The 25,327-nt window shown below is 42.7% G+C and overlaps 1 protein-coding gene and 1 long non-coding RNA gene across 2 annotated transcripts; one reads left to right on the top strand and one right to left on the bottom strand.

The window, feature by feature from the left end:
- Positions 1-9,176: 9,176 nt before the first annotated feature.
- On the top strand, positions 9,177-12,694 carry LOC137785752 (terminal nucleotidyltransferase 5A-like). The gene is made up of 2 exons (XM_068577225.1): positions 9,177-9,602; positions 10,930-12,694. The coding sequence occupies exons 1-2, from the start codon at positions 9,177-9,179 to the stop codon at positions 11,743-11,745; spliced, it is 1,242 nt and encodes a 413-aa protein (XP_068433326.1). The 3' UTR covers positions 11,746-12,694.
- Positions 12,695-22,999: 10,305 nt separating this feature from the next.
- Positions 23,000-24,681, bottom strand: LOC137785393 (uncharacterized). The gene is made up of 3 exons (XR_011077502.1): positions 24,608-24,681; positions 23,884-23,977; positions 23,000-23,121 (listed from the first exon to the last, which is right to left on the bottom strand). It is a non-coding gene; the product is annotated as an uncharacterized lncRNA (long non-coding RNA).
- Positions 24,682-25,327: the final 646 nt, after the last annotated feature.

The raw sequence follows: 25,327 nt of genomic DNA, 5'->3' as shown, positions 1-25,327 counted from the left end.
ATGAATGCCTTTAATCTGGGTTGGATGAAGTAATGGCCCGCCTAATGGTTACTATGACTTGTGTTTACCAGCACACAGCCTGTGCATGTTGAACATTTATGCACTGATTGAGTCTAACTGTCGGCAGATGCAGTTTGTGAGGTCAAATGTATTTGCAAAACATAAATAAAGATATCTTAATGCAACCTAGCTTGAAATACGAGCTGCTTCGACAGATTTAGTCATTCTCTTTTCTACTTCTTATGTTGTTGATTACCCGCTACATGCCACATCATGCTATATGCTACATCACGCCAGTTCGACAGCTTGTTTAAGGTTGCGGGTTCACTGTATTGGTGGTGAAGGAGAACATTTCGCGCAGTCGTTTGAGACAGCGAGAAACAGTTCGTCAAAGGAACTGAACACGCGGTGACGCCTCGATACTGTATGTTTTTATCGTCTTTGTCGCGGCGTGAAAAAGACGGTTAGCTCTGTAGCCGAGTTTGACAACACACAAACAACGGAGGGTCGCAGCCAAAATAATGTTAACTCATCCCTTGATTTGCGATGTCTCGTCTCTTGCTGACCTCCGTGTGGTCTCTCCTCGTTCTCTCAATCTCTGTCGGTTCTGACTGTTGAACACCTGTAGAGACCAAAATGATGCAACCGATATTTAAAGTAAACAATTCAAACAATCAAACTAATCAAACTTTCTTATTAAGGTTCCAATATGTTTTTTTAGCTTTTAGCCTTGCAATGTTTTTTCCCATTTCAAGTGATAATATTTCGCATAAAATGTTACCAAAATACCACAACATGGTAAATATGCAGATCGTTGAGATCTGCAGATACTTGAACTGAAGCTCGCCAACACTTTTAAGGAAGAATAATAATGACAGGAAATAGCGTGCAGCTGTTGATCTTAATCTTCCACACAGAAATATTTTGCACGTTCCCATGATTGGCTTTCACAAAAGCACCATCAGCCAGCTGGCAGGAAATCTAGATTGTTTTTATTGTTAAACATCGACACCCCATTGCTCGTTTTGCAGCCTGACAAAGGTGTGTTGATGCAATTACTCATTCATACTTGAAGGTATTATTCCGACTCAGCATGATACAGATTACACAGCGATGTCATCTGCAAAATATTTATGGTGAAAGTTATCCCCTCCCTCTGGTGTAACTCTTGCCAATTCTTACCTACCACACACAGACACACTTCTCTCTGACGACAATCAACCTTTAAGTGTCTTTTTCTCTCCGCTCCGAACAAGAAATGCTCTGATTATAAACACACAGCAATTATTTATGAGGCAACAGCAAAGAATTTGGTTCAATAAATACATTTTGTGAAACACAGTCCAGCAATAGTCAAGTTCAAATGATCACTGAAAGCTGCCGCTGGTTCTTCGGCCGCGTCGCGTCACGGTGCAGATTTGAAACGCTTTTTTTAAAGTCACAATTACAGCCGTTCAGTCACACACAAACAGAAGCACGCGCGCACACTTTCAAAGGAAAGATGACACCGCTAGCTAGCCTGCCAACACACATGGCGTTCGCTCTAGTTTGAGCCTCTCATGTAGCTTAAATTATCCTCACTTTTAAGTCACAGAGCTATGCATCCTCATTTTCTAAAATAAAACACACTCCCAGCAATTTTTCAAAACAACCAAGAATGCAAAAAAAAAATGGGGAATAAACTCAAAGCAGGTTTTGTTTCTTTTATTGTTGTCCAGCAGACAGAAACGTTTTCCTCCAGATGCTTCGAAGAGTATACGAGGATACGATTAAACATGTTTTATATACATCCTTTCTCTGAGAATCCAATGTTTTGCTCTCGAATGTTCTCGTAACACATGTGAGGAACACACGTAGTATGTCATATGTGTGTGTTATGTTGTGTCAACGGGCATCAAATCCCAGGCGTGATGATAGTTCCTGAAACTGCGAGTAGCTTTTTACTGATTCAATACGTATCTTTCTGATTGAATGGCGGACAAAAGCAATAAGAGGAACTGCAGGCGGGAAGTAGAAGTTGGCTCAGGAGGAAGCGCTGGAGGTGGAGACACCTGAAACAGAGTCAAGAGGAGACATGGGCCAGTGCGAGGAGAGAAAAAACACTCTCTAAATAGACACGGCTGCGTTAAGTGTTGGCTTGGATGCTGTGTGAGGCCTTGACGTGGTCATCTGTTGAGTTAGCAATTTTATTTCAGGCTCCTCATCATTTATCCACCTCTGCTCCTGATGTTTGGTTTATGCTTTCCAACCCCTCCTTCTTCCACGCCCTTCTCGGATGTCCAACTCATCATCACTCCGTGCAGTCTTCCCTCTATTCCCTCTATCTCACTCTCTTCATCCAAGACCTGGGTTAGATACCAGAGACTGTCTTTCTATTGTTTCATCTCTCATTCGCTGTCCTCTCTCTTCCCTCTCCGTCGCCCACCGCCGCGATACTTGGTGGGAGTGAGAAAAAGAACACCTCAGCATGAATCAATCTTCGCCAAGGTCGTACTCTAAACTCTAAAAGAAGCCCAGACAGGAGAGCGGAGGAGTGGCGCACCACCCCTAAACCTTTCACGCTAAGAGCCAAATGACTGCCACATCCCCTGCATCTCTCGCAGCGGCTTCTCCACCATCATCTCTGTTCGTCTGGGGCCAAAAACATCTGCATGGAACCCATCCTTAACCTGATTTGCACTGTAAACCGCCATATGTTGATGCTACGAGCTGTCTGTCAGCAGCAGGGTGGGACTGCACATGTGCGTCTGCTGTGCTTTCATTTTCTGGGCCATTTCAACACATCCAATGACCATCACGATGGCAGCAAACAGGTTGCAGATGCAGAAGCCCAGTAAAAATGTCTTCCTTCACCCTGTTTACATGTGCACATGAACAGAGTGCAGACTGTGAGATGATGTCAGTGATCAGCAACCATTACAAGGGTCTCAGAAATGTGCACACACACAACTTTGATGATCCCTCAAAAGGCATTTTGTTTCTATTGTTTTCATGGGGTCAAAACAGAGAGCGGAGTCTTAGCAAGTCATCCGTCCCAAAAGATGAGGAACAGGCAAAGCTGTGAGCAACATAATAATGCTGACAAAGTCGTGGAAAAACTGCAGGAAGGTACAATTAAGCCAACTTAGTCATGCAACCTGAAAGACACACAAGGATTAAATCCCACGGCAGACACAATATTTGTAACGTCAGCATTATTCTGAAGAGAGCGCTGCGTCTCACTCCACATCACACACATGTGAAGAGAGGCGGAGACGGCGCGAATGATGGATACATAACTTATTTGATGTTTCTTCATGTTTTTCATTAGTGTATTTTGACTCATTTGCCGCATTAAAGGATAAAATGACCTAACTTGGCTCTTGGATGAAACTGTTTACCTAACACATGTGCAAACATTTCAGAGCAGTCTGGAGTGTGGGAACGAGAGAATGATGGAGAGAGAGGAAGGATAGGACGACCGTCTAATGTGGAAGCAGTGTGAAAAGAGCGCCACCGAGTGGAATACCACAGTTAATATGTCTCCTGTTAATGCGGTTCAACACACGGGTTGTTTGCTGGAATCCAGCAGAGGGCGCTGCAGCACCTTCATGCTGCGTGACCTTGTTGAGAATATTCAGGGGTTTTCCAGTTTCCCCCTGAAACTGGAAGAAAAGTGAGACGAGAGTAGAGCTGCTGCAAATAACAGACGTATCTTTAGTTGTAGTAGTAGAAGTGTCTATAATTAATTATAATCTTGCTTCTCATTTTATTTAACAGACTTATCTTTAGTTGTAGTAGTAGAAGTGTCTATAATTAATTATAATCTCGCTTCTCATTTTATTTTTGAGGCTGCATAAGAGACATATTTTCTGAGGATTAATTTATTCAAAATACATTGTTCTAAGAATTTACAACATAAACACAACAATAAACAAATAAATGTATATATATATATAATATTATTTTTGCCAATTCTGGTAATCCAGCCTTGCATAGATAAAATATATCCGTGTTAACCAGTTCAACTAAACTCAGATTTTTTTTCTTTGTCAGGCTTGAAATGCCCCAAATTATTAAGTAATGCATCAGGTTACAAGAAACTATATAAATAGCAAAAATGCTGATTTAGTTTTCCTGCTTTACCATGTTACCAAATCTCTGGACCCCTCAGAGTTCATTTGCGACCACGGGAGGGTCCCAGGCCCCTGTGTTGGGAAGCACTGCTTGAAAACCTGCTTATGAAACTCTTTTCTTTGTCACAGCTGAGAGTCAATGCATGTTTGTGCATGCGTGTGTCTGCATGCGTCTGTTTACATGAGACAGAAGAGTCGCCGTGGCCTCCACATCTCCAACCACAGTATCGCACAGGAAGCTGAGGCACAGATAGAGCAAGTCACTTCCTATTTATTTTGGCCCAGCAGCCTGCTGCCCTCAGTCATGACAGGTCAGGAAAGCAGAACACATCTTTTATTTTGACAAAATGTTGGAACATATTTTTGGGGAGCGGGGTGCGCATGAATCTCTTGGGCAGCGTTAAAATACTGAGGAGACTTTAGTTCACAGGATGTTGTTGTACACATATTTTGTGGTTAGACAAATATCTAATTGGTGATCAACTCAGAAACATCTTGTGCGAGTTAAATTGAACTCGCACAAGGACATTGCAACTTGGAAATTATTGTAAAAGCGTGGGGGTTACCTCTAACTGAGCCTATGTAATGCTTTTAGAAAGAACCGTGATATGAAAACCGGCTATTTAAGCTCTCCTGTCTTCTTTTCAACAGCATATTCCTGCAGTTTATGTGTGTCGTTAACATACTTCCACACGGAGCACCTTCTCGGAGCGCTGCAGGATGGCTTACAGCGCAGGGCACGTCAGCGAATCTCATTAGTGGCTGTGGAAGAGTTTAGTGGGGGCTTACACTACTACTCAGCAAAGGTCTCTCACTGAGGTCAGGGTTAAAACTGATTGGAAATACTGTTGAGGTTCGTCTTTGCATGCCTACGGCGTCATTAGCTACATCAGCTACGATGTGCTTTACATCCAGGCTACTACATGTGTGTCAAAGGGCAATGCACTGAACATGTGAATTGCACACGTTGAAGCAGAAACAGGAAGGAGGTGTTACTTGTGCTACAGTATAAGTGAGCAGCTTCAACAGCCACTGTGGGACAATCAGCATGTACGCGTGTGAGCAAGAGCATAAAGTACTGTGACACAAGAATATTTAATCATACAGGCACGCAACAGGAATGATGGCAAAGTTGTTTCATATTGCTTTTTGCTTCCATTAAAAGTAGGTAGATATGAGGAATGAAGTGTTTATGATGGAAGACATGAGGTACATCTTGGTTGCAGTCGCCCCGTAGACCAGAGCATTGGTCATCTTTTCTTAAGATGCTCCCAGCTGATGCTACTGAGGCCGTCGTCGCTAGCTAGCTGCCCTCTCTTCATCGTATTCTTACGTTAAATGTCTGTAAGGGATCCGGAAGTGATCTTTCATGAAGATGGCACGAAGGAATCAAAACGAAAAACGTTCCCAATTTTTGAGATTTTACAACAAACGATAAAACGTTCCACCGACTCCCGCTGGAGTTGTGGCATCAGCTCGCTGTGACGACGGTCCAGCTGATGTCTGTCATTACAACAAGATGGCGGACAGCGAAGTGTCTCTACGCGTGACGGAAAGAAGCAGCAGGGCGCCGTAGTGCTGGTCCTGCTTCTGACATGAAGTCTGTCCAATTAGATAATACAAATATAGTCACTGACACCTTGTAATAACTGCAATGGATTCAGCATCTGTAAATGAAGTATTATATGCTGCTTCATAGCGTGAAGCAGCAAAGTGTTACCATTTGTTTGTGTTGGTCGTTTAGTATTTGGTGACGTTAGAGGCAGCAGAAGTCTCTCGCTGGCTCGGTCCCACTTTATAATAACTGCACTCTCAAGTATTTTATAATACTTCATTTACAGATGGTGAATCCATCATTTATATATATTGTGGAAGAATGCTTTATAAATGATGCATTTAGTGTTTACTTCGACTGAACTAATGCTTCATAGTGTGCAGTTATTATAAAGTGTTGTTACATATTCTTTTTTAACAGCGTCAGCAGCAGAATTAAGGCTAACGTCATGCAGTGGGAAATACCGAGTCCTGTTCATGAGGGTCGTACTATCACAAAAACACAGAAGGGACGGTTATGGACCTTCAACCTTCGTCCCTTCAAGAGAATTCAAAATAAAACTCCCAAATCATTCGTACAAGCGTCTGCTTGTACGAGAGGCGATAGCAACCTGGTGGACGTGGTGAGCATACATGTCCGCAGCTGTAGCCACATTTGACATTCCTCTGGTGTCGTGTGGACTGTAAAAACGCAAATTAGAGATAATACTTCTGAGATAGCCCGGGTCAGGAGTGCACCTTCGGTCAACATCGACTTACAGACAGATTGTTTTCTCGACTAATGGAAATCCAGACGCATAAATGAAAATAGTAGACGGTGTTGAGTGACTGAGGGGATGGACGAAAGGAGAGTCGAGGCACGTTCGGCTAACAGGCTCCCCGTAATCTCTTAATGAACTTCTACGTGTGTGAATGGAGGAAAGGGGAACAAGCTAAAAAGAGGAAGAGTGGGTTAGGACAGCCTCTGACACAGGAAGGGGTCAAGGAGACACTTTAGTGATCAGGAAGCAGGCAGCGAGAGATCAACAGATGTGCTCACTGTGATCTGATCGAAGCTCTTGGTTTCCTTTACTATGTTTCTGAGTATGAAGGGGGGGGGGGGGGGAGGGGTGGATGTGTGCACATTCGGCTCTTTCACACACATTTGTTCTCAGGCCACCGCTTTGCCAGTTCGAGTGGTCTGTGCGAAATCCCCTCTCAAAATTCCCTCGCCAATCCTCTGATGTCGTCAGACATTGTCAACCATGCAAGCCAGCGTCATCCACTTGGCGAGTCAGAGGTCAGGTAAGTAGCAGCTTCATGGTAAGCATCTCCAGCAGTAAGCCGGACATTGAGCCTGCAGTGAATGGGGAAAGTGCAGAGTCCCATTGACCTGCTGCTGCACAACTATCTTCTCTGGTTCAACGTTGACGCAAAAATTGCCTTCACCTCACTTTGAATCCATTTTCGGGTTTGAATTTTTTTTTTTTTTTTTGTGCCGACACGGCATTTCTTTATTACATTTCTGGTCAGGTCGAAGCTGCTGCTCTGCTCACGGTTTACCCAATGAGACTCCGAAATGAAGCAATACCAGGAAGTTCAAACAGCTCCCACACACTCCCCCGAATAAACAAACATCGCTGACACTTCAAATGAGTTCCAGTAAACTTCACCTAAATTCCGAAGTGTTAAATATTTTAGAACATGTATCATATTACGTACAATATTTGTCTCTTTATGGACCAATTGCTACCAGATAACGAGTACAAACAGAGAATATTCCCGAAAACTACTATGTGAAGCAGTACAGTATGCTTTTTTTCAATGTCTCATGATCAGAGCCTGCACCGAGCATGCAGTAGCAATACCTCAAAGTGTTCGATGCATTGCATTATTTCCAGAGGTGTATACGTGCGTATGCATGGATGTATGTGCGTCCCTGTGAATGCGAGGCCCTGCACATACAGGTTAATCTGCGGTAAGCTGGTTTATGGATCTCGTCTGCGGTGACGCAGATATCCGCGCCAAGCTCTGCACTGATAGATTCTTCATGACAACTAACCTGCAGACGATATGGCCTATACCCTACATGCTGACAGACGGCTTACATCCCATATATCTGAGGTGGCCGTCAGATACATGCTTCAAATACAGCGTTTTGGTTCATTGTATATGACATTAAATATATATGCAGGTAATGCACATGCACACATTTGTAAATGAACCACTGATGTGTGCACAAGAAGACCATGCAGGACCAAATGATGGAGATTGAAAAACAGATGTACAGGATGTGCATTAGCCTCCTGTGGAAATGTAACATGAGGGCGGATGGATTTACATTTGTGATGCTGTTATTCAGAGTAAATTACGAAAGAAGAACAGCTCAGCATCCCTTCCGATAGTCTGACCATGACTGTACGAGGTAAACGTTAATCACACTCTTCATCAAGTATTGAGCATCTATTTCTTAAAATAAGATGCACACATTTCTGAGCGAGTTCCTCCTCACTGCAACGGTCATCAAACTGAACAATAAGCAACACAAATGCAACCAGTCCCCTTGTTGATAATAGACAGTGTCAGACAATTGGGGTGTGTCTTTTGGGGAGGAGAAGGAGTGCAGAGAAATCGATTCAAAGCGAGTTTTGGTGAGGGGGTCAGCCTCCAATCGGTCTCCTTCTCTTCTCTTGTAAAGCCTATTCTCCAGACACGCCTCTGTCTCCGGCCGTGCAGACACACAACAGTAACTATGAAAAGCAGCGGCAGCCATTAGTGGATGTGAGCTGTCAATCAAACCGCCCCGCCCCCAACGTCTCTCAGACGGGAAGCGCTCTGGTCACAACTTCTCCAGCAGCTGTGAAGTGGGACCTCTGGGACATCACGCAGTACCAGCGAGCAACAGACGGACAAAATGTAAAGGAAAAGCTCTCTTACACCACTTTCGGAAAGTAGGTGTGCAGTGGAAACGTGTAGCGGTCTTAAAACGAGCGCGTAAAGTTGTCGTTCCGCAGCCGGGACGCGCAATAACCTGTGCGTAAAAGCGAATCAAAGTGGACAGGAGTCGAGCTTCTGCGGTGGATGAAACGTTTTTCTCGGCGGCGATGGATGCGCCAGTGGGCCTTTTTGGGGCGCAATGAAGAGCTGACACTGTGAGAAACAACCGTTTCGACCGTAACAGTTGATGTCTGCCGGCCAGAGTTTTGGCGACAGCGCCGCAGCGGAGCGGAGCGCGCAGCGGGGCAGCAGATGCTGAGCAGTGACTAAGCCTCACGGCTGGGGAGCTAATGAAGTGAATTTGTCTGGACTACAGTCTTTATGTAAGAAGTAGGACACGCGCAACGCCGCCCAACGAGTTCTTTCCGTCATGCGTATAGAGACGCTCTGTCGTCCGGCACCTTGTTGTAATGACAGACTCTGAACGTGCAATTCTTCTCAAAGTTGCAGCTGGCTGATGCCACGACTCCAGCAGGAGTTAGTGGGAAGTTTTTTTTGCCGTTCACATCCTTGCGTCTACCTCTCCTCAACATGGACGAGAGTGTTGGGTCCGCTGCGGTCGACAGCTGCTCGGACGGGGAGAGCATCAACCTCAGCGTGCTCAACTGGGAGCAAGTGCAGCGGCTGGACACCATCCTCACCAGCTCCATCCCTATCCACGGCCGGTGGAGCTTCCCCACCCTGGAGGTGAAGCCGCGAGACATCGTCAAGGTGGTCCGCAGCCGCATGGAGGAGAAGCGGATACACGTCCGGGAGGTGCGACTCAACGGCTCCGCGGCCAGCTACGTCCTGCACGAGGACAGCGGGCTGGGATGGAAAGATCTGGATTTAATATTCTGCGCCGATCTGAAAGGAGAGATGGAGTTTCAGATTGTGAAAGATATCGTTCTGGACTCCCTCCTGGACTTTTTGCCAGAAGGAGTGAATAAGGAAAAGATCACACCTGTGACTTTAAAGGTAGATGTTTTTATGTTGATCCTATTGTGTGGTAATCTTTCAAACCTAACAGGGAAGAAAGTGAACTTATTTTTTTGTATATTGCATTCATGTACATAAGTCTTAAACAAACAAGATTGAGTTCATGGTTTTATTTGTGTCTTTGTTACACATCAAATACAGTAGATTCAAACCATCGATTAGTGCAATAAACATTTTGTATTGCAAGGAAAATCAATGTATTATGCAAATCCAAAATGTTTGCTTGCTGTTGAGCTGAATCTTGTGGGCGGGACCGAATGTAAGACAAGTCTCTATTGGCCAGTGTCCACCTCAGGGACAGCATAGCAACACTTTATGTTGTCGTTATAATGATATTGTGGACCCCTTCAGGGCCCCGGAGATCTCCATGTTAAGGGTTCTTTTCACAATAACGACCCGCTCCCTTTACATTATCCTGCTTATTCCATGACTACTTAATAACAGAATCACTCATTTCACACTAATATGTTTATTTGAAAATGATGATCGGAGCTATGTCCATAGCAAGGTTATTCATAAATACCGGATCATTAAATGTTAAAGTGGACCGATCATAGCCGAGTATTCAACATTGAGATTGAGACTTGTCAACAGAGACGTGTCTTACATTGTGTGGTTGTGTCAGTGTAGGAGATTCAGCAGAACACTAAAAGAAAACCTTTGGAAAGTGCAGAACATGAATGAACACAGAAGTAGGAGGTCTGTCCTGCATATCTGCAACCAGCAGAGAGAGAGAGAGAGAGAGAGTAGGCCTTCAAATAGTAAAAAGGTTGCTTTCCAATTCAAAGAGGATTCTGTCTAATCCAATTGGTGTCGGATCCACATTAATAAATCGGCTCTCAGTTACCTGGATACCGAGGACTTCCTGGGCTACTAATGGCCCACCAACAGATGTGGTCAACAAAACATCACGACTAACAGACCTAATCCAAGACTTTTATCTGGTGCGAGTGATACAAATGCGGAGTTGTTGGAGCCACCTCAGGCTGGTTTAGACTATTTTAGATGTAGTCGATCTCTGTGTCAGACCCACAGTGCAAACAGTCTCACTAACTAACACCATATTACAGGGAAAGAGAGCAGGTACTAACAGACACCAAGACGGCGGTAGGACTCTGTGTGATGGAAAAAAAAGAACATCTGGTCACAGTAGCTTACTAATTATGTTGCAGTGGCCTTTTTAATTTCTAGGAAACACAACGTCTTCAATTGCTTGATTCCGTTTTCAGGCAGCGACTTAAAAACTTGGAATGCATTCAAAGTCTGTGATGTCGCCTCATTTTCGTTCTACTTGTGTATGTCTTAGGAGGCTTACGTGCAAAAGATGGTGAAAGTGTGCAACGACTCCGACCGCTGGAGTCTCATCTCCCTCTCCAACAACCGCGGCAAGAACGTGGAGCTCAAGTTCGTGGACTCCCTCCGGCGGCAGTTTGAGTTCAGCGTGGACTCCTTCCAGATCCGCCTGGACTCGCTGCTCCTCTTCTACGAGTGCTCGGAGCACCCGATGGCGGCCACGTTCCACCCCACCATCCTCGGCGAGAGCGTCTACGGCGACTTCCCCACCGCCCTGGATCACCTGCGCAAGCGCCTCATCTGCACCCGGAGCCCCGAGGAGATCCGAGGCGGCGGCCTGCTCAAGTACTGCCACCTGCTGGTGCGGGGTTTCCGCGCGGCCTCCGCCCCCGAGATGAAGCTGCTGCAGCGCTACATGTGCTCGCGCTTCTTCATCGACTTCCCCGACGTGAGCGAGCAGCGGCGGAAGCTGGAGTCCTACCTGCAGAACCACTTCGTGGACCTGGAGGACAGGAAGTACGACTACCTGGCCACGCTGTACGAGGTGGTGCAGGAGAGCACCGTGTGCCTGATGGGCCACGAGAGGCGCCAGACGCTCAGCCTCATCTCCTCGCTGGCGCTGCGCGTCCTGGCCGAGCAGAACGCCATCCCCAACGCCGCCAACGTCACCTGCTTCTACCAGCCGGCTCCTTACGTCGCGGACGGCAACTTCAGCAACTATTACGTGGCGCAGGTGCAGCCCATCTACCCCTGTCACCCCTTCCTTCCCCAGCATTACATGCCTCCTCAGCATCATCCAATGTACGGCACCTGGTTACCCTGCAACTAAACTCTGTCGTGTAACTGGTGGAACCTCCTCGAGGGGGATGAACGGCGATCACCGAGATCTCTTTTTTTTTTTGAGATTGAAATTGAGGGAAATGAGAGAAGGGAGTACGTGGTGGTAAACTTAGACAGATAAAAGAATGAGTAAGCAAAGGAAATGAGGGCGAGGAAGCTGGATCACGGCAGTGGGCCAGAGAAAAGGCTTTCCCCGGGTGAGGGTGCCACAGCAGGAGGAGCTGAGATCACACCGGGAGAGATGCCGGCGAGGGGGAGGCTGACTCGTCACTCTTTTAGGGTTCTCGCATCGATTCGGGAGACCACCGGGATGAGCGACCGGCCCGCCGAGGATACTTTTCTGGTCTGTTTACGAGAGTCACGGCTCAGAGGAACTCACATTTGAAATGGTTGACATGAACGAGGACCACATCCTCTTTACATGGAAAACCAAAACTAACTCGCGTACAGCCGCAGAGTCGCGGGGGACACACACGTGACATGCTGAGGATGTGGATTCATGGACAATCGACTGACTTGTCCGTGTGCACGGTGTTGGTACGGGACTCCTTTCCACAGACAATGCAAAATGAGGAATTTGATACTGTTTACAAATCCAAAGATCGACTTTGATACTGAACGTTATCGGAATTCTGAGACAAAACAACAACAACAAAACAATGCATGCTTTATTTCTGTAATAGGAATAATTTTCTATAAGTGCCTAGATAAAGCCTAAAAAAGGGAAGAGATATTTTTGTGATTCTGTATCTGTTGGGTCGTTTAATTGTTCCACTTCATTATCACCTTGAAAATCAGAGTCGACCCGTGCCGAGTAGAGGCAGGTTTTTTTAGATCCGCTGATGTTTTTTTGACCATGTTTAGCGAAAGACTCGGATCTTATCTGCAGCCCCGCTCGACGAACACACATCCTGATTACCAAAGAGGAAGTAGCCAGATAATCTCATCATCGGTAGAGAGAGGGGGCGGAGAGGAGGAGGGATGGGGGGGGGGGGGAGGGCTGGAGGTTGAGTCAAAAATGCTTATGAGAGTAAAATAGATGGTGATTTTGAGAGAAATATGCAGAGAAAGAATTAGGTTTGGCAGCAAGAGAGCAAGCGAGAGGGAATAAATTGCTCATATCTGCAGTTCCAAATAAGGCGGTGAAGTGCTCAGCGTGATAAAAAAGAAAAAGCCATTCGTCACATACAATGTTATCACCTGTGGGGGATAAAGAAACGTGTTTGCTTACGAGAAAGTTTTGCGCCTAATGCATTTCAAAATGCCTATTCATGACTTGTAGTCTATGTCAAAATGTTCTCGTGAAACTGTAATGAACAGATCTGAAATATACGACTCGCACTCACTTAAAGGTGCCCTGTGAAGTTTTCATGTGAAAAAACTAAAGTTATGTTTACATTTAGTCCGACCAAAACACATTGTGTGTGTGTTTTTTAATACTTTTAATACTACAAAAGTGTTAAGTGCACTTTCTTCCTCTTGCAAAGATGATTTTTTTGGGGGGGGATATTTTAAACGGAGCAGGCTTCTTCTTCACTGCCTCTGATGGCAGGATGAGTAATCCATGAAATATTGTGAATTTGACAGGAGGATATAAATCACCCTGCACGCATGGTTGCACATATTCATGTATGTTAGGGTTAAAAAATATATAATTCAATATTTTTTTTGTAATAGCTCAATTGACTTGTGGTCAAAAACTTTACAGGGCAACTTTACGTTTTCAAATAAATATTAAACATTAAAAAAAAAAACACCAATGTGTTTGAAACAGGGACCACCAGTTCTCTCAAATTACACTGGAAATATTACTATTTTGTTCTCATCAAATATATAAAATGATCATTTTTCAATGCAGTTGACTTTTTTTGTATGCAGTTTAAAACTATTTTGACATGCTGTATGCACTGTAAACATGTTTATTCATTTCCTGAGTCAGAGAGAAAGAGAAAAGGGATGTCCGTTATCTGCAGGACAAAACAAAGCGAATGTTCGTCGTACATTTTCAAAAACATTTTCAGAAGATGTTCTGCATGAAAAAAAAAAGTCAATAAAATGTAAGAGTTGTGTGGAAATGTGTGGAAATCCCGGCTGCATGAGTCGACCATGGCTTTTGTCACTTTTTAACATCGATAAGCACCAAATAATGCAAAAAATATATATATATCGACCATCACATGGATATTTGAAGGGCAATAAGAAAAAGTGTTTTTTTATGACGATCATGCGGAAAAGTGCAAGACACTCGGCTCTCAAACATGTCAGATCTCCTATTTTTCTATCAATCTCTATTTTTGTACAGTTTGCATTCGGCTGATGTAGCAGGCCGATTCAAAGCTGTGTAGTATTTTGAGGTGTGTGACTGTGCAAACTTTGTGATTTATTCTTTCGGGCCGCTGAGGAGCGGTGCAGGTGGACGTGGCGGCGATGCTGAGATGCAGATTTAGCTTGTGTTCATTGTATGTATGCATGAGCTGTTTCCTATGGGTTCTGATGTTGCTCTAAAGAGATTGTTTCACTGTTCTACTTGTTTTTAAAACTGCTGTCCTGTTTGGACACGGAAATAATGATCTGATAATTAAAAAGACCAGCAGACAAGAGACATTCAGTTAAGTTATTTGTCATCATTCTCATCACACACACTATTTGCTATCACAACCTGCGTTTATTTTGAATGGTCTACCTTATTGAACCACAGTTCAGCCGAGGTAAATACCTGTGGAATTCAGTGTTTTGTGCCAGGGGTTTGACGGACAGGAAACGTCTTCATCAGCTCAACGCCCCGAGTTGCTCGCACAAATCCCAGCGGGCACGACGGCTGCCGCCAGCCAAGTGTCAGCTGAACTTGACGGGTTTCCCCTCCGAGAGACGTCACGACGAGCGTCACCGGGTGCCATCGAGCGTCAGCGGCTGTCAGTTCACCGTTTGCCAGACCTCATTAGCTGTGAGTATTGGCAACGGCAGGTAGATGCCATGGACATTCACAGACCGTACTACCAGCAGAGCCTTGGTCCCCCAGTGACACATGGCAGCCGATTGAGTCGATTGGCTCCAGGTCTGCATTACTCTAATGCCTCGGCCTCCAGATGTCACTTTCATTGAGAAAAATAGATTCCTTTTAGTCTCTCTTTCAAGTTTTTTGTTCGGTCTGTCTCTATGTTATTCTGCCTTTTGGTTTATTATTTTTGACTTTAATTCTTCGGCCAACACGCCGCTTTTCATAGATTGCTGTGTGCAAGCCTGTACGGTTACTTTAGTGCAGTGGTTCTCGAACCTTTTCTGTCACACTCCACTTTGAAGGAAGCAAAATGTTCGGGCCCCACCGCCCCGACAACCTGGGAAAAAAAATGGTCAAATTTTTTGAGACTCTTCCATCCGTTCTTTTTTAATTAATAGATTAAAACAAATTGAAATCCATTTCAAGTAAACCAGATTGCTCCATCTGACAGAAACTAATAACATGTGCAATCACTTTGTTAAAACAATGCAAATACAGTTATAGATGTGCAAAAAACAACTCATATTTGGCAAAAAAGATTAGGAAGGAAGCCGGTTGGCTCCCTGTTTTCTCCCCATAGTTTCATGTTGAAGTGTCCTTGAGCAAGACACTGAAGCCCCAGAGCTTCACAGCAGCACAAAGCTCCTTAATTACTAAGGATGGGTCTAATGAAGAGAATAATCCCCCCACTGTGGGATTAATAAAGGATTCTTTAAAAAAAAAAACACTAAAAAAACATTTGAATTTTTTTTTTTTAAAGAATCTGCATCTCCCCCCCGCACTCCACCTGTAATACCTCCTCGCCCCACTAAAGGGTCGCGCCCCACAGTTTGACAACCACTGCTTTAGGGACACTGAGTAGCTTGATGCCGGTGTCGTCCTCTGTTTTGTGTCATCACTCATTTCCCTTCATCTCTGCCTGCCTGGGGCCTCTTGATGAACTTAAGCAGAGAGAGAGAGAGAGAGAGAGAGAGAGAGAGAGAGAGAGAGAGAGAGAGAGAGAGAGAGAGATGAGCTCCATGGAGAGGAGAACAGAGCTAATGTTATCCCCTGTTAAGAGGGAGAGAGTGGACACTAAATATAGGCCCCCCTCTCAGCCACTGTAAGGACATTAGCCCATCTACAGAAAGCTGATTAGCCTGCCTCCATGAGCATGTGCTCAGTGCTCTGGTGTTGTTACTGCGGAGAGATTTACCGGCTATTGTAGTGTAACACATACGTCTTTTAGGTCACGCTGGCCGGTAGGACCGAAAAAAAAAATGTAAAAAATAAATCCACTTCCTTATTAAGGGCTTAATGGGACTTATTGAGGTGTTTAGTGTGTCGCACAACAAGGAGAAGAGCTGACCTAATAACACAGGTAGCTTAGGAAGTGGGTTACTATGGTGCTTTTAAGTAGTGTCTTGACGGGCGAGGCGAGGAAGATAGTTTTCGGAAACGTTTAGAGATCACGTCCGGCTCATTCAGAATCGAAACAATTTTCTGGTTTCTGACCCGGAAAGTGCAAGTGTTGGAATAGATCTCGTGACGAGGAAAATCTGAATGTAAAGCTACGCACACGTTCGCTTTTTTTGCCGCGAGTTAGACGAAAGGATTGATGCACTTAATATTATGTTGTGTTCAATATTAAGCTGGTTAGCTTAGCAAAAAACTGGAAACAGCTAGAATAGATTTCTCCAGATGTAAAAAAAAATCAACCTAAAGTTCAATAACACTTTATATCACGCTTGTGGAGCTTTTGATGTACTTGTTTGGGTACTTGGTTAGTTTTGGTTAGCCTGGACAGAGCCAGGCTAGCTGTTGTCCCCTGTTTTGTGGTTTTATGCTAACCTCTTGCTGGCTCGAGCTTCATATTGACTATTCAAATATCCAAGTGGATCAATCTTCTTTCCTGGATTCGCAAACAATTGTTCTAAGAAGTTGTAACCTCTATTAAAGTTTCAGGACATTGTAAAGTGACAGAAGATAGTGGGAAACCCACATCTGTCCAAAAACTCAAAGCTACGGATCGCTTTCAAAGTTGAAGCTAAGGTTTGTAAAAATACCACGGCTACGACTTTAAGCCGAGCCGTCAAAGAAATATGACGCCAAAGGATTCTTTTGCGATTTATCGGTTCAAATAAACGCTGACAGATTTATTTACCACGGCTATCATTCTTCCTTACGATCCAGGAGGATCTCGTATCCACCGCCACGCTGAATTCTTTAGCTTTCAGGCGTTTCAGTCAGATTCAGAACGGAGCGACAGATGAACAGACGCCACGATAGATAACCACATTGTGCCGATCGATCTGTTGAGGCTGACTATCAAGAACGATGAGAACTGTAATTCAAGTTAGAATGTATGTCCTCAGTGAATATGGTAGCATATAATAAATAATCACATTTGTAAGGACCACCATGAAGAGGCCTATCTAACATAAGACAGATGGGGTCGGAAACGTGGTTTTAAAAACAAGCGAGCCAAGTGTTAAAGTGTACCACAAAGAGAGCTCAGTCAAACTTTAAAGTTACTTTTCATTCAGTTTTTCTTTTAAATATTGCAATAATATTTCTACGTAAGGTACTTTTTTTTAACGGAAATTCAGCGGTCATTTAATGTTTTAATGAACAAAAGCCAGTTATTTTCTCAGGCTTACGTGTGGGCATGTTCACGGGCAAACGGTTGGATGAAGTCATATCACTGTTGCAATATGTTTAATTGCTTTGAACCGCACAACAACAGGAAATGAACAGCACCAAAAAGGTCAGTTAGCAGCTCGTAAAAAACAATGGGATTACGGCTGCCGCGCTGACTAGAGGTTTTCATCGACATACATGAAGACGACTTCAGTTAACTCGAAGCAGAGGGTAGCACAGGTGCAGCACAGAAACGAGAGTATAACGGTGTGTTTAATTGTGGATGCGCAATCAAAATAACACATTACGCACAAAACCCGTGGTTTTGGACCTTTGAGTGTTTAAGAAAATGTTAGCATCTGAAGAAGTGTATCCATGCAAACACACACACAAACACACACACACACACACACGCACACAGTCCAATCCATTTAATATGAACCAGTTGCAGCAGCAGGACCAAGAGTCCATCCAGTCAGTCCAGCCGGGGTCGGAGGCCACCGAGTAAATCCAACAAAAGCATAAGCCAGACTGTGAGAAACAACAATGCGTGTCTGTCTGCGTGTGAGAGAGCGCAAAAGGAGATAGCGCACGATGGAAAAACACAGAGATGTGTGTGGGCATGTGTGTCTGCATTTGTGCGTTTGCGTCCCAGCGAGGCCTTGTCCAGTTTTGAGCGTGAGATGTGTGTGGGTGAAGTCACTTTAAGAGATTACGAAAAGCAGCCATAAGCAAAACCCGATCCTCTTGATTATTAGGCAACACAGTGATAATAATTCATTCTGGTGGAACAAGCCAATCACAGAGAGAGTTCTCGGTGACATCAGACGCCAAACAACTGGCTGGCTGGAGCAATAAATTGGATTCATCCCTGATCTTAAGTGTTTATGCCGGGTAGTGTAAATAGTTTGGCCAGCTGGACCGAGGCCGGTGCTGGAATACAGATTGTCTTGTTGCGGAGCAGAAAGCAGCTGGTAACAGAGAGGGAGAGACGGTTTCGTAATTTGACACATGGCAGGGAAAAGTACTTGTTTTCTCAATAAGAACAGGAATCATTAGGTAATAAATCCATGAATAGATATTCAACGTTTCTCACGTGTCTGCGTGTTTGCATGCATGTGGCAGTGAAAAACAATTCATTTTTAATTCTCTTGAATGTAATAAAGTTCCATTCGACACCACTTTTTAATAAGGCACCCTTTTAACAAGATTAGGAGTCAGCAGCCTTGAACAATAGAAATGTTGTCATAAGTCGTCTGTGCGACATGTGACATAAGCAACAATGAGTATGTGTATTGCTGCATGCAGCTATATCTATATATATTTTTTATACCTATTTTGTAATTGACGACCTGTTTATTCCCTGTTTAGCTCTATTGTGTGGACGGCTTTGGGGCAGAGGACGCATGAGTCTATTGTTTTTGTAATGTTGAAAAATAGCAAAACCTAGAAACCAGACATTTAAAAAAAAAAAGTCTGCAGCCATTCTGTGATGCAAAGTATTTGGATTTTTTTGGTAAAAGTTGATAAGAATGGAGCTATGGATGTTTTCCGTTCATGTTAAGCTTTACAAACCATGAGTGAATGTTGTATTAACCATTATTGAAGCTGTTTAAATCACTAGAAGCAGTTACAACGGTTAATAAATGGTTCGTCATTCATTAATTCATCAAATCTGTAAAGAGCTAGCTTAAACGTGCTAGCTAAAAAGTCAACGCATGTGGCATGCTTTTGGCGCACCAACGCCAGCAACAAAGTTGTTCTTGTTCATTAGCTTCTTATTAATATTAATCACATTAATACATGATTAATCAAAGATGGATTAAGCCTTTATCGAAAACATATAAAGGCTTCATAAAAAAGCACCTTATTAGAAAGTGGTACTCGTTTTAAAATAAGACTTGACTGCTGCAGAGGTATATTTTAGTGTCGTCAGTGTTGTAACAATTATCTTTTTTACAACTATAGCCATGAGAAGCTGGTCTCCTCTCGCCTGCAAAATAACATCTGGTATATTGCTCTCTAACACACACACACACACACACACACACACACACACACACACACACACACACACACACACACCTACACACACAGAGACACACACACACACACACACTAATCCACACAATCCCACTAAAGTAGCACTGAGCTAGTACAGTCAAAGTAAGACGCCAGGAAAAGTACAGCAATAATACACACTTTAATATTCCATAAACTGATCAGGAATAGAATCGCCGCAATTATCATTCACATTACCATAAAAGTGATGATAAAATCAAAGACTTTTGCTGTTATGAACGTTGCAGTCAGAGCTTATCGCAGCATTTATGTTGTCTTGGCCGCAGAGTTCATAAAAATATCACTTTATAAAATAATGCTTTCTTTGGAGCTTTTCCCAGGAGTGTGACCCCAGTACAACATAGTCTTTTTATAAAGTTATGAATAATAAATGTGTTTACACGACGACATTTTGCTGATCCTCACATACCTCCGAAGAACGACGTTCATGTTCAGGATTTAGAATCGCAATTAGTATCGAGGGTTAAAGTTGGTGATGAGGTCAATTAACATAGTCGGTAAAAAAAAAACAACCTTATAATGATTCAAAGATGTGCACTTTTGCATGCACATGCACACATCTGCCTGTTTCTGTTTACAACGCCGAGGGAGGCGCTGAAATGCTGTGATGGATTTTTTTCTTTTTCTCCCCCCAGATGGTGAGGCAGCAGAAATGGAGAGCAAGCCAGAGAAAACATCAGTTTGTTTCCCCACTAAAGTCACCTCTGTCTGTCTGTCTGTGTTTGTGTGTGTGTGTGTGTGTGTGTGTGTGTGTGTGTGTGTGTGTGTGTGTTTGTGTGTGAGATCTATGTCCATCCGTAAAATGTAAAAAGTGTATTACAAAAACTTTCTGTGAGCACATCTACATTGGTTATTTTTAAAAGGCGAACCACTTCCTTAAATTCTTAGAAACTTAAGTCCATAGGCATTTTATCGCATTATGCTGCACCTTATCTTTGAGCGATTACAGTCTAAAACACTGACTTGCACTTTCCTTCGATGAAATAACGGTAATCTGCAACGGCCATTTATTCTCAGCACAGTCTAAACGGTTCATTTGGAGCTAAATTCAAATCCCCAAGGTACTAATTTGTGTGAGTTTTAGTTTGTGTACTTCTCTCATAGCGTTTTAATGTCCGCGTATGTGTGTGTGCGCGTGTGTGTGTGCCTGTGTGTGTGGTGCAGAAATCCCGGTTGTGTGCTCACATCCTGGTAAAAGCGTTATTGCTTTCCTCTCCGTCCCAGCCTCCTGCTATCACGCCTGTTCTTACTGGGCTGTAATGATAGTTATTATCACATTGTAATAGCAAACACACCTGCCATCTCGCTGCTGGTGCCAAAAACACACCTGCATGTGGTTAAGTATAGCGTTGTCGCTATATAAAGGGGAAGACAGTTATACCTGGCCTCAAGAAATGGCCGCGTATATGTGGGCATGTTTAGTTGTTCTGCTTTATAGCATCATATATCAACTATAGCTGTGTGACATCCATCATGTATGTGTCGTCACTTCCTAATGGCTCTCTGACAATGAAATGTTTTTCTCTCTTCACGGAGGAAAAAGCTGCGGGGTCAAATGTTTTAGCGGCTTGCACTCTGTGTGATGAAGGACTCGTGTGTAATTCATCTCAGAAAAGCCGTCGTAGCCACAACAGCTCGTCTCCTCTGCGCAGCGAGTTATGCATTATTAGTGCTGCTGGTCAGAAAAACAAGAGCAGACTGTGCTAAGTCCGCAGACTCCGCCGTCCACTGGTTTCAGTTTTCACAGAAATGTTCCCGACCCGGAGGAAAGCAAAACAAACTCGCACCCAAAGCTCCACAGTTTGACACAGCGGCTGGTTCTTCGTCAAATTCGGCTGCCGCAGCAAATTGACATTTGCAAATGACAATAATAATGCAGGCAGAAACAAAAGGCCAAGTGCCTTAAATCAGGAAGATTCACTGTAATTTACAAGTTCATCCAATAAGTGCATATGTATCTACCTGAAAAAGCGATCTTTAGGGCTCTTTAGGGCTGTAAAAGGCAATTTTGATGGATAGATGCTGTGTGGAAATGAGCCCATGAGCCTAATCAGATAAATAATCCTACTTATCTTAGACTTGAAGTTCAAATCTAGAGGTTTTAAGTCTGTTTTCATGTGGAAGTCTGACAATTATTCCAATAAGGCAACGCGAAGCTTGTAAAATGACCCGTGTAGCAAAGCTAGTGCTGCTAGCCTCATGGTCAACCCACATAACCATGGCAAAACATTATTTACAATCATACTTTGCAATCTGCCAACACCTATTGTTAGGCTCTGCTTTGACAGCTAAAACCACTTGGTAAAAGAGTCCAAAAACACACACACTCTAAAAAAAAAAAAGTTGAGTCAACTTAAAAAAGTGAGGCAACCAGCTGCAAAGCCTTTTTGAGTTCACTCAACTAAGTTGTGTCAACTTATAATAAGAAGTTCACTCAAAGTGCTATCTTAAGTTTGTCAAACGTAACATTACTAGTCAGACCTACTTATGTATTTAAGTTACCACTACTTAATTTGATAGTCACATCTACTCATGTACTTAAGTTCAGAACACTTAAAATATTAAGTTGGAGAAACTTGAAATTGTGTGTTCTTGTAAATTGAAAACATAAATCAACATAACTTTAAATTTATTGTTGAGAAAACTTACTTCAAACTTAAAGTGTCGTTACTAAATTTCACTGCCCATTAGTTGAGTACACTCAATTCTTTGCAACGTTGCCTTTATTTAAATAAATTAAAAATGTACACCATTTTCTTTGGAAAAGTCAACAGTTAAACAAAACAAACTTCTTCAAACACAAAATGTTTATTAACAAGTAAACATTTGTTTGCATAACTATACAAATTCCAGGTGTCAACACTTAAACATCGACATAAAATCCAAATGGCTGCAAAAAAAATAAAAAATGAAATCCAAAATCAAGGCCTTGATACAAGCTTTGGGACATTGTATATGATGGAACATATATAAAACACAGAAGGACAATGGCATTGGTGGGAGGTATACAATGGCTTAAAAACCTATCCTATCCATGCATCTATCCATCATCTATGCATCTATCCATCCAGTTACTGTTTAAAACTGCAATATATTAACAAGAACTGTTAAGATGCAAAAAACAACAATTTAGTACAAGTTATGCTTTCTTAACATACACAGTACCAATGCTGATTCCAATATCAGTTTATCATTATGGGCACTGTACACTATCAACAGTGGGACATAGTTATATTGTTTTTACAATGAATGGACATAAAAACATGTATTGTCTGTAACAAGACAACTGCAACCTGAACTCTTACCCCCCTCAAAATCCAGCCAAGACCATAGGTGGGGTTTACATATGGCAGACTACTTGAGCAAACTGTTTTTTTAGGACCGAACCCAGGCAGAGCACTGGGTACCAAGGTTCATGAACAACTTTTGAATTACTTCGAAGGTGTACCTCATGTCATTCGGATACTCTAGGTTGAGAGCATAGATGAGTCCAAACAAAAGGGCAAATGCAGTTGGGATGTCGCATATATCATCCATGACAATCCGTTTCTCAGTAATCAGGGCGATGCTTAGTGTTGTTAGACTTGAGCGGACCGTCCCAACGTCATCTTCAACAAGTAGTCCCAGTTCAACTTCTTTCACATAAGATTCCTTCGGGTCTGTATTCTACACAAAAACAAGCATACAGAGACAATAATAAATATTCACCGCCTCTTAAGTTTTCATCTTTTTTTCCTTCATCACTCTGTAACAATACAATTTAAAAGCCAAAATACATTTTCATGCAGATTTTGAAAACTAAAATATAAAACTTTCAAATAAATAAATTTTTAAATAAATTGAGCAAAAGACAGGGAAACATTTGCTCTCACGGTACAGGCTCCCTTTAATTTAATAAGTGACAAAAACCTAAACTGGAACAAATCTGCCATAAAACAATGGACATTACCATTCCAAATCTGCCAGATTCTCACCCTAAAGAGTATTAGCGGCAAAGGGTGCTGATGTAAAGGTTTTTGTTTTATTTTCTCAAAAAGATTAGCTCAACAAAAGCGTACTTCAACTTTGAAAATGTACTGACAGAATAACTTTGTAATTTAAATACTGACAAAATGTGTATATGCATCATTCTCAAAACCCATGACCAATTTGGGCTTGGAATTATAAATGTTTCCAGTAAATTTGAAGGAGAATTGCTGTTACAAAATGCATGTGATGCAGGCATTACACTCACTTGTAACCTTGATGCTACAGTAACATTGCCAGTATTGGCGATATTACATAAAATTAAAAACTATAAAAGTTACACTTATTAAAATATTTAGATGGATTAACAAAGTAACAGTGAAGTAGAAATGAGGGTTTGATGAAAGTTTGCATTAGTGTGTTCTTGCTCAATGTGCAACCTTAATGACAAATTGGTCTTACCAGACATGTCTTTAGCAAGCCGTCCAGCTCCTCCTTCACAATGAAAGGTAGACCTCGCAGAGCTGTACACTTTGTGGGCAAGGACATCTGTCATCTGAAAAATACAAATTGAAGATTAAAAATTTGACATAATACAAAATAAATTTGGAGAATGACACAAAAAATTAAACTTGGACAACACAATATCACTAAATCCGCAACGTATTTTTCGCTGCTCTCTCTGTCCACTGGGTGTTCACCTGTGTGCCCGCCCGTGTCTGTGTGCATGGCGTTACAGAGAAGAGTTGTAACGCGACCATGTAGACAGGTCGGTTGATAAAAACAAATATATTTTTGACGAAGCTCAAAATGTGTTCTATTCTTACAACATGCCTCGCGGGCGACTCGCGTGGTCCCTGCGGGCGAACAGGTGCCAACGGCGCTACCGTCCAGGTCCTGGGCGCGGTACGCGCGGGTAACTAAAGAGTGAACTAGAGCCTCTAGTCTAGAAGCACTCCCGACGCCACCAACGCTAAAGAACTGCGAAGCACTGCAGCAACATGTTAACTAACCTAGCTAACACGAGCGGGTCGTTATCGTAAAATTACACATGACGTTATGAACACGTGAAAAGTAGGCTGGTGTCTGTCACGTTATAAACTTCGTAATGTTAACGTTGGCATTAAAAATCAACAGGTTATCTGACTAGCTCGTTAGCTAACGCACTGAACATACACAGTCTTACCTGGTTAAGTGGTGCGGGACGTAGACGGCATTCTGCAGAAACACTTAAGCTGGCGTTGACCGGCGCGAAATTGCTCTCTCATGCGGAAGTGCGCATGCGCAGTGGTAGACGGATATTTGAATCTCTTCTTCTTCTTCTTCTTTATCTTCTTCTTCTGCTTCTTTTATGGCAGTTGGCGGTTTTTCTTCTCTCTCGCTTTATTGAACATGTATTGTCAACAGACATTCAGCAGTTTAAGATTAAGATGTAAAAAGTACATGTTAATCAAATGAGATCTGAAAAACTATCAAAATATAATAAAGAAACAATGGTATTATCAAATCAATGTATCTTAAACAGGGGCTAAAGAAAATATTTTAATATTTATTTCATTATTTAAAATATAATATTAAAGTAGTATATATATATATATTTATATATATATATATATGTGTATATATATATGTTTTATTTATGTGTGTTTGTGTGTTTACTGACACATGCACAGTGGTCTTAGTTACCTCAGTAGATGCCCAACTCACTATACTAAGTTTTCTCAACTTAACATTTTCAGTGGATTCCACTCCTCATTAATAAAATTGAGATTTTGAGTTAGTTCAACTTTTTTCAACGATATTTGTTGACTCAACTTAAAAAAATGTGTTAGGACAACAAATTTGAAGTTGGGCTTTTTAGAGTGCAGGGAATAAACCACTACAGCAAGCCGCCGCACGCGATGCG

Source organism: Clinocottus analis, unplaced genomic scaffold (assembly GCF_023055335.1).
Source record: "Clinocottus analis isolate CAN_PGR_092001 unplaced genomic scaffold, fCliAna1.0.p SCAF_15, whole genome shotgun sequence".
NCBI classification, from domain to species: Eukaryota; Metazoa; Chordata; class Actinopteri; order Perciformes; family Cottidae; genus Clinocottus; species Clinocottus analis.
Note: the sequence above shows the minus strand (reverse complement) of the source record. Positions and strands in the feature narration are given on the sequence as shown.

Coding starts and splice junctions, on each gene's coding strand:
- LOC137785752 (XM_068577225.1), top strand. CDS start 9,177: ATGGACGAGAGTGTTGGGTCCGCTGCGGTCGACAGCTGCTCGGACGGG. Junction 9,603..10,929: donor TCACACCTGTGACTTTAAAG/GTAGATGTTTTT, acceptor TGTATGTCTTAG/GAGGCTTACGTGCAAAAGAT.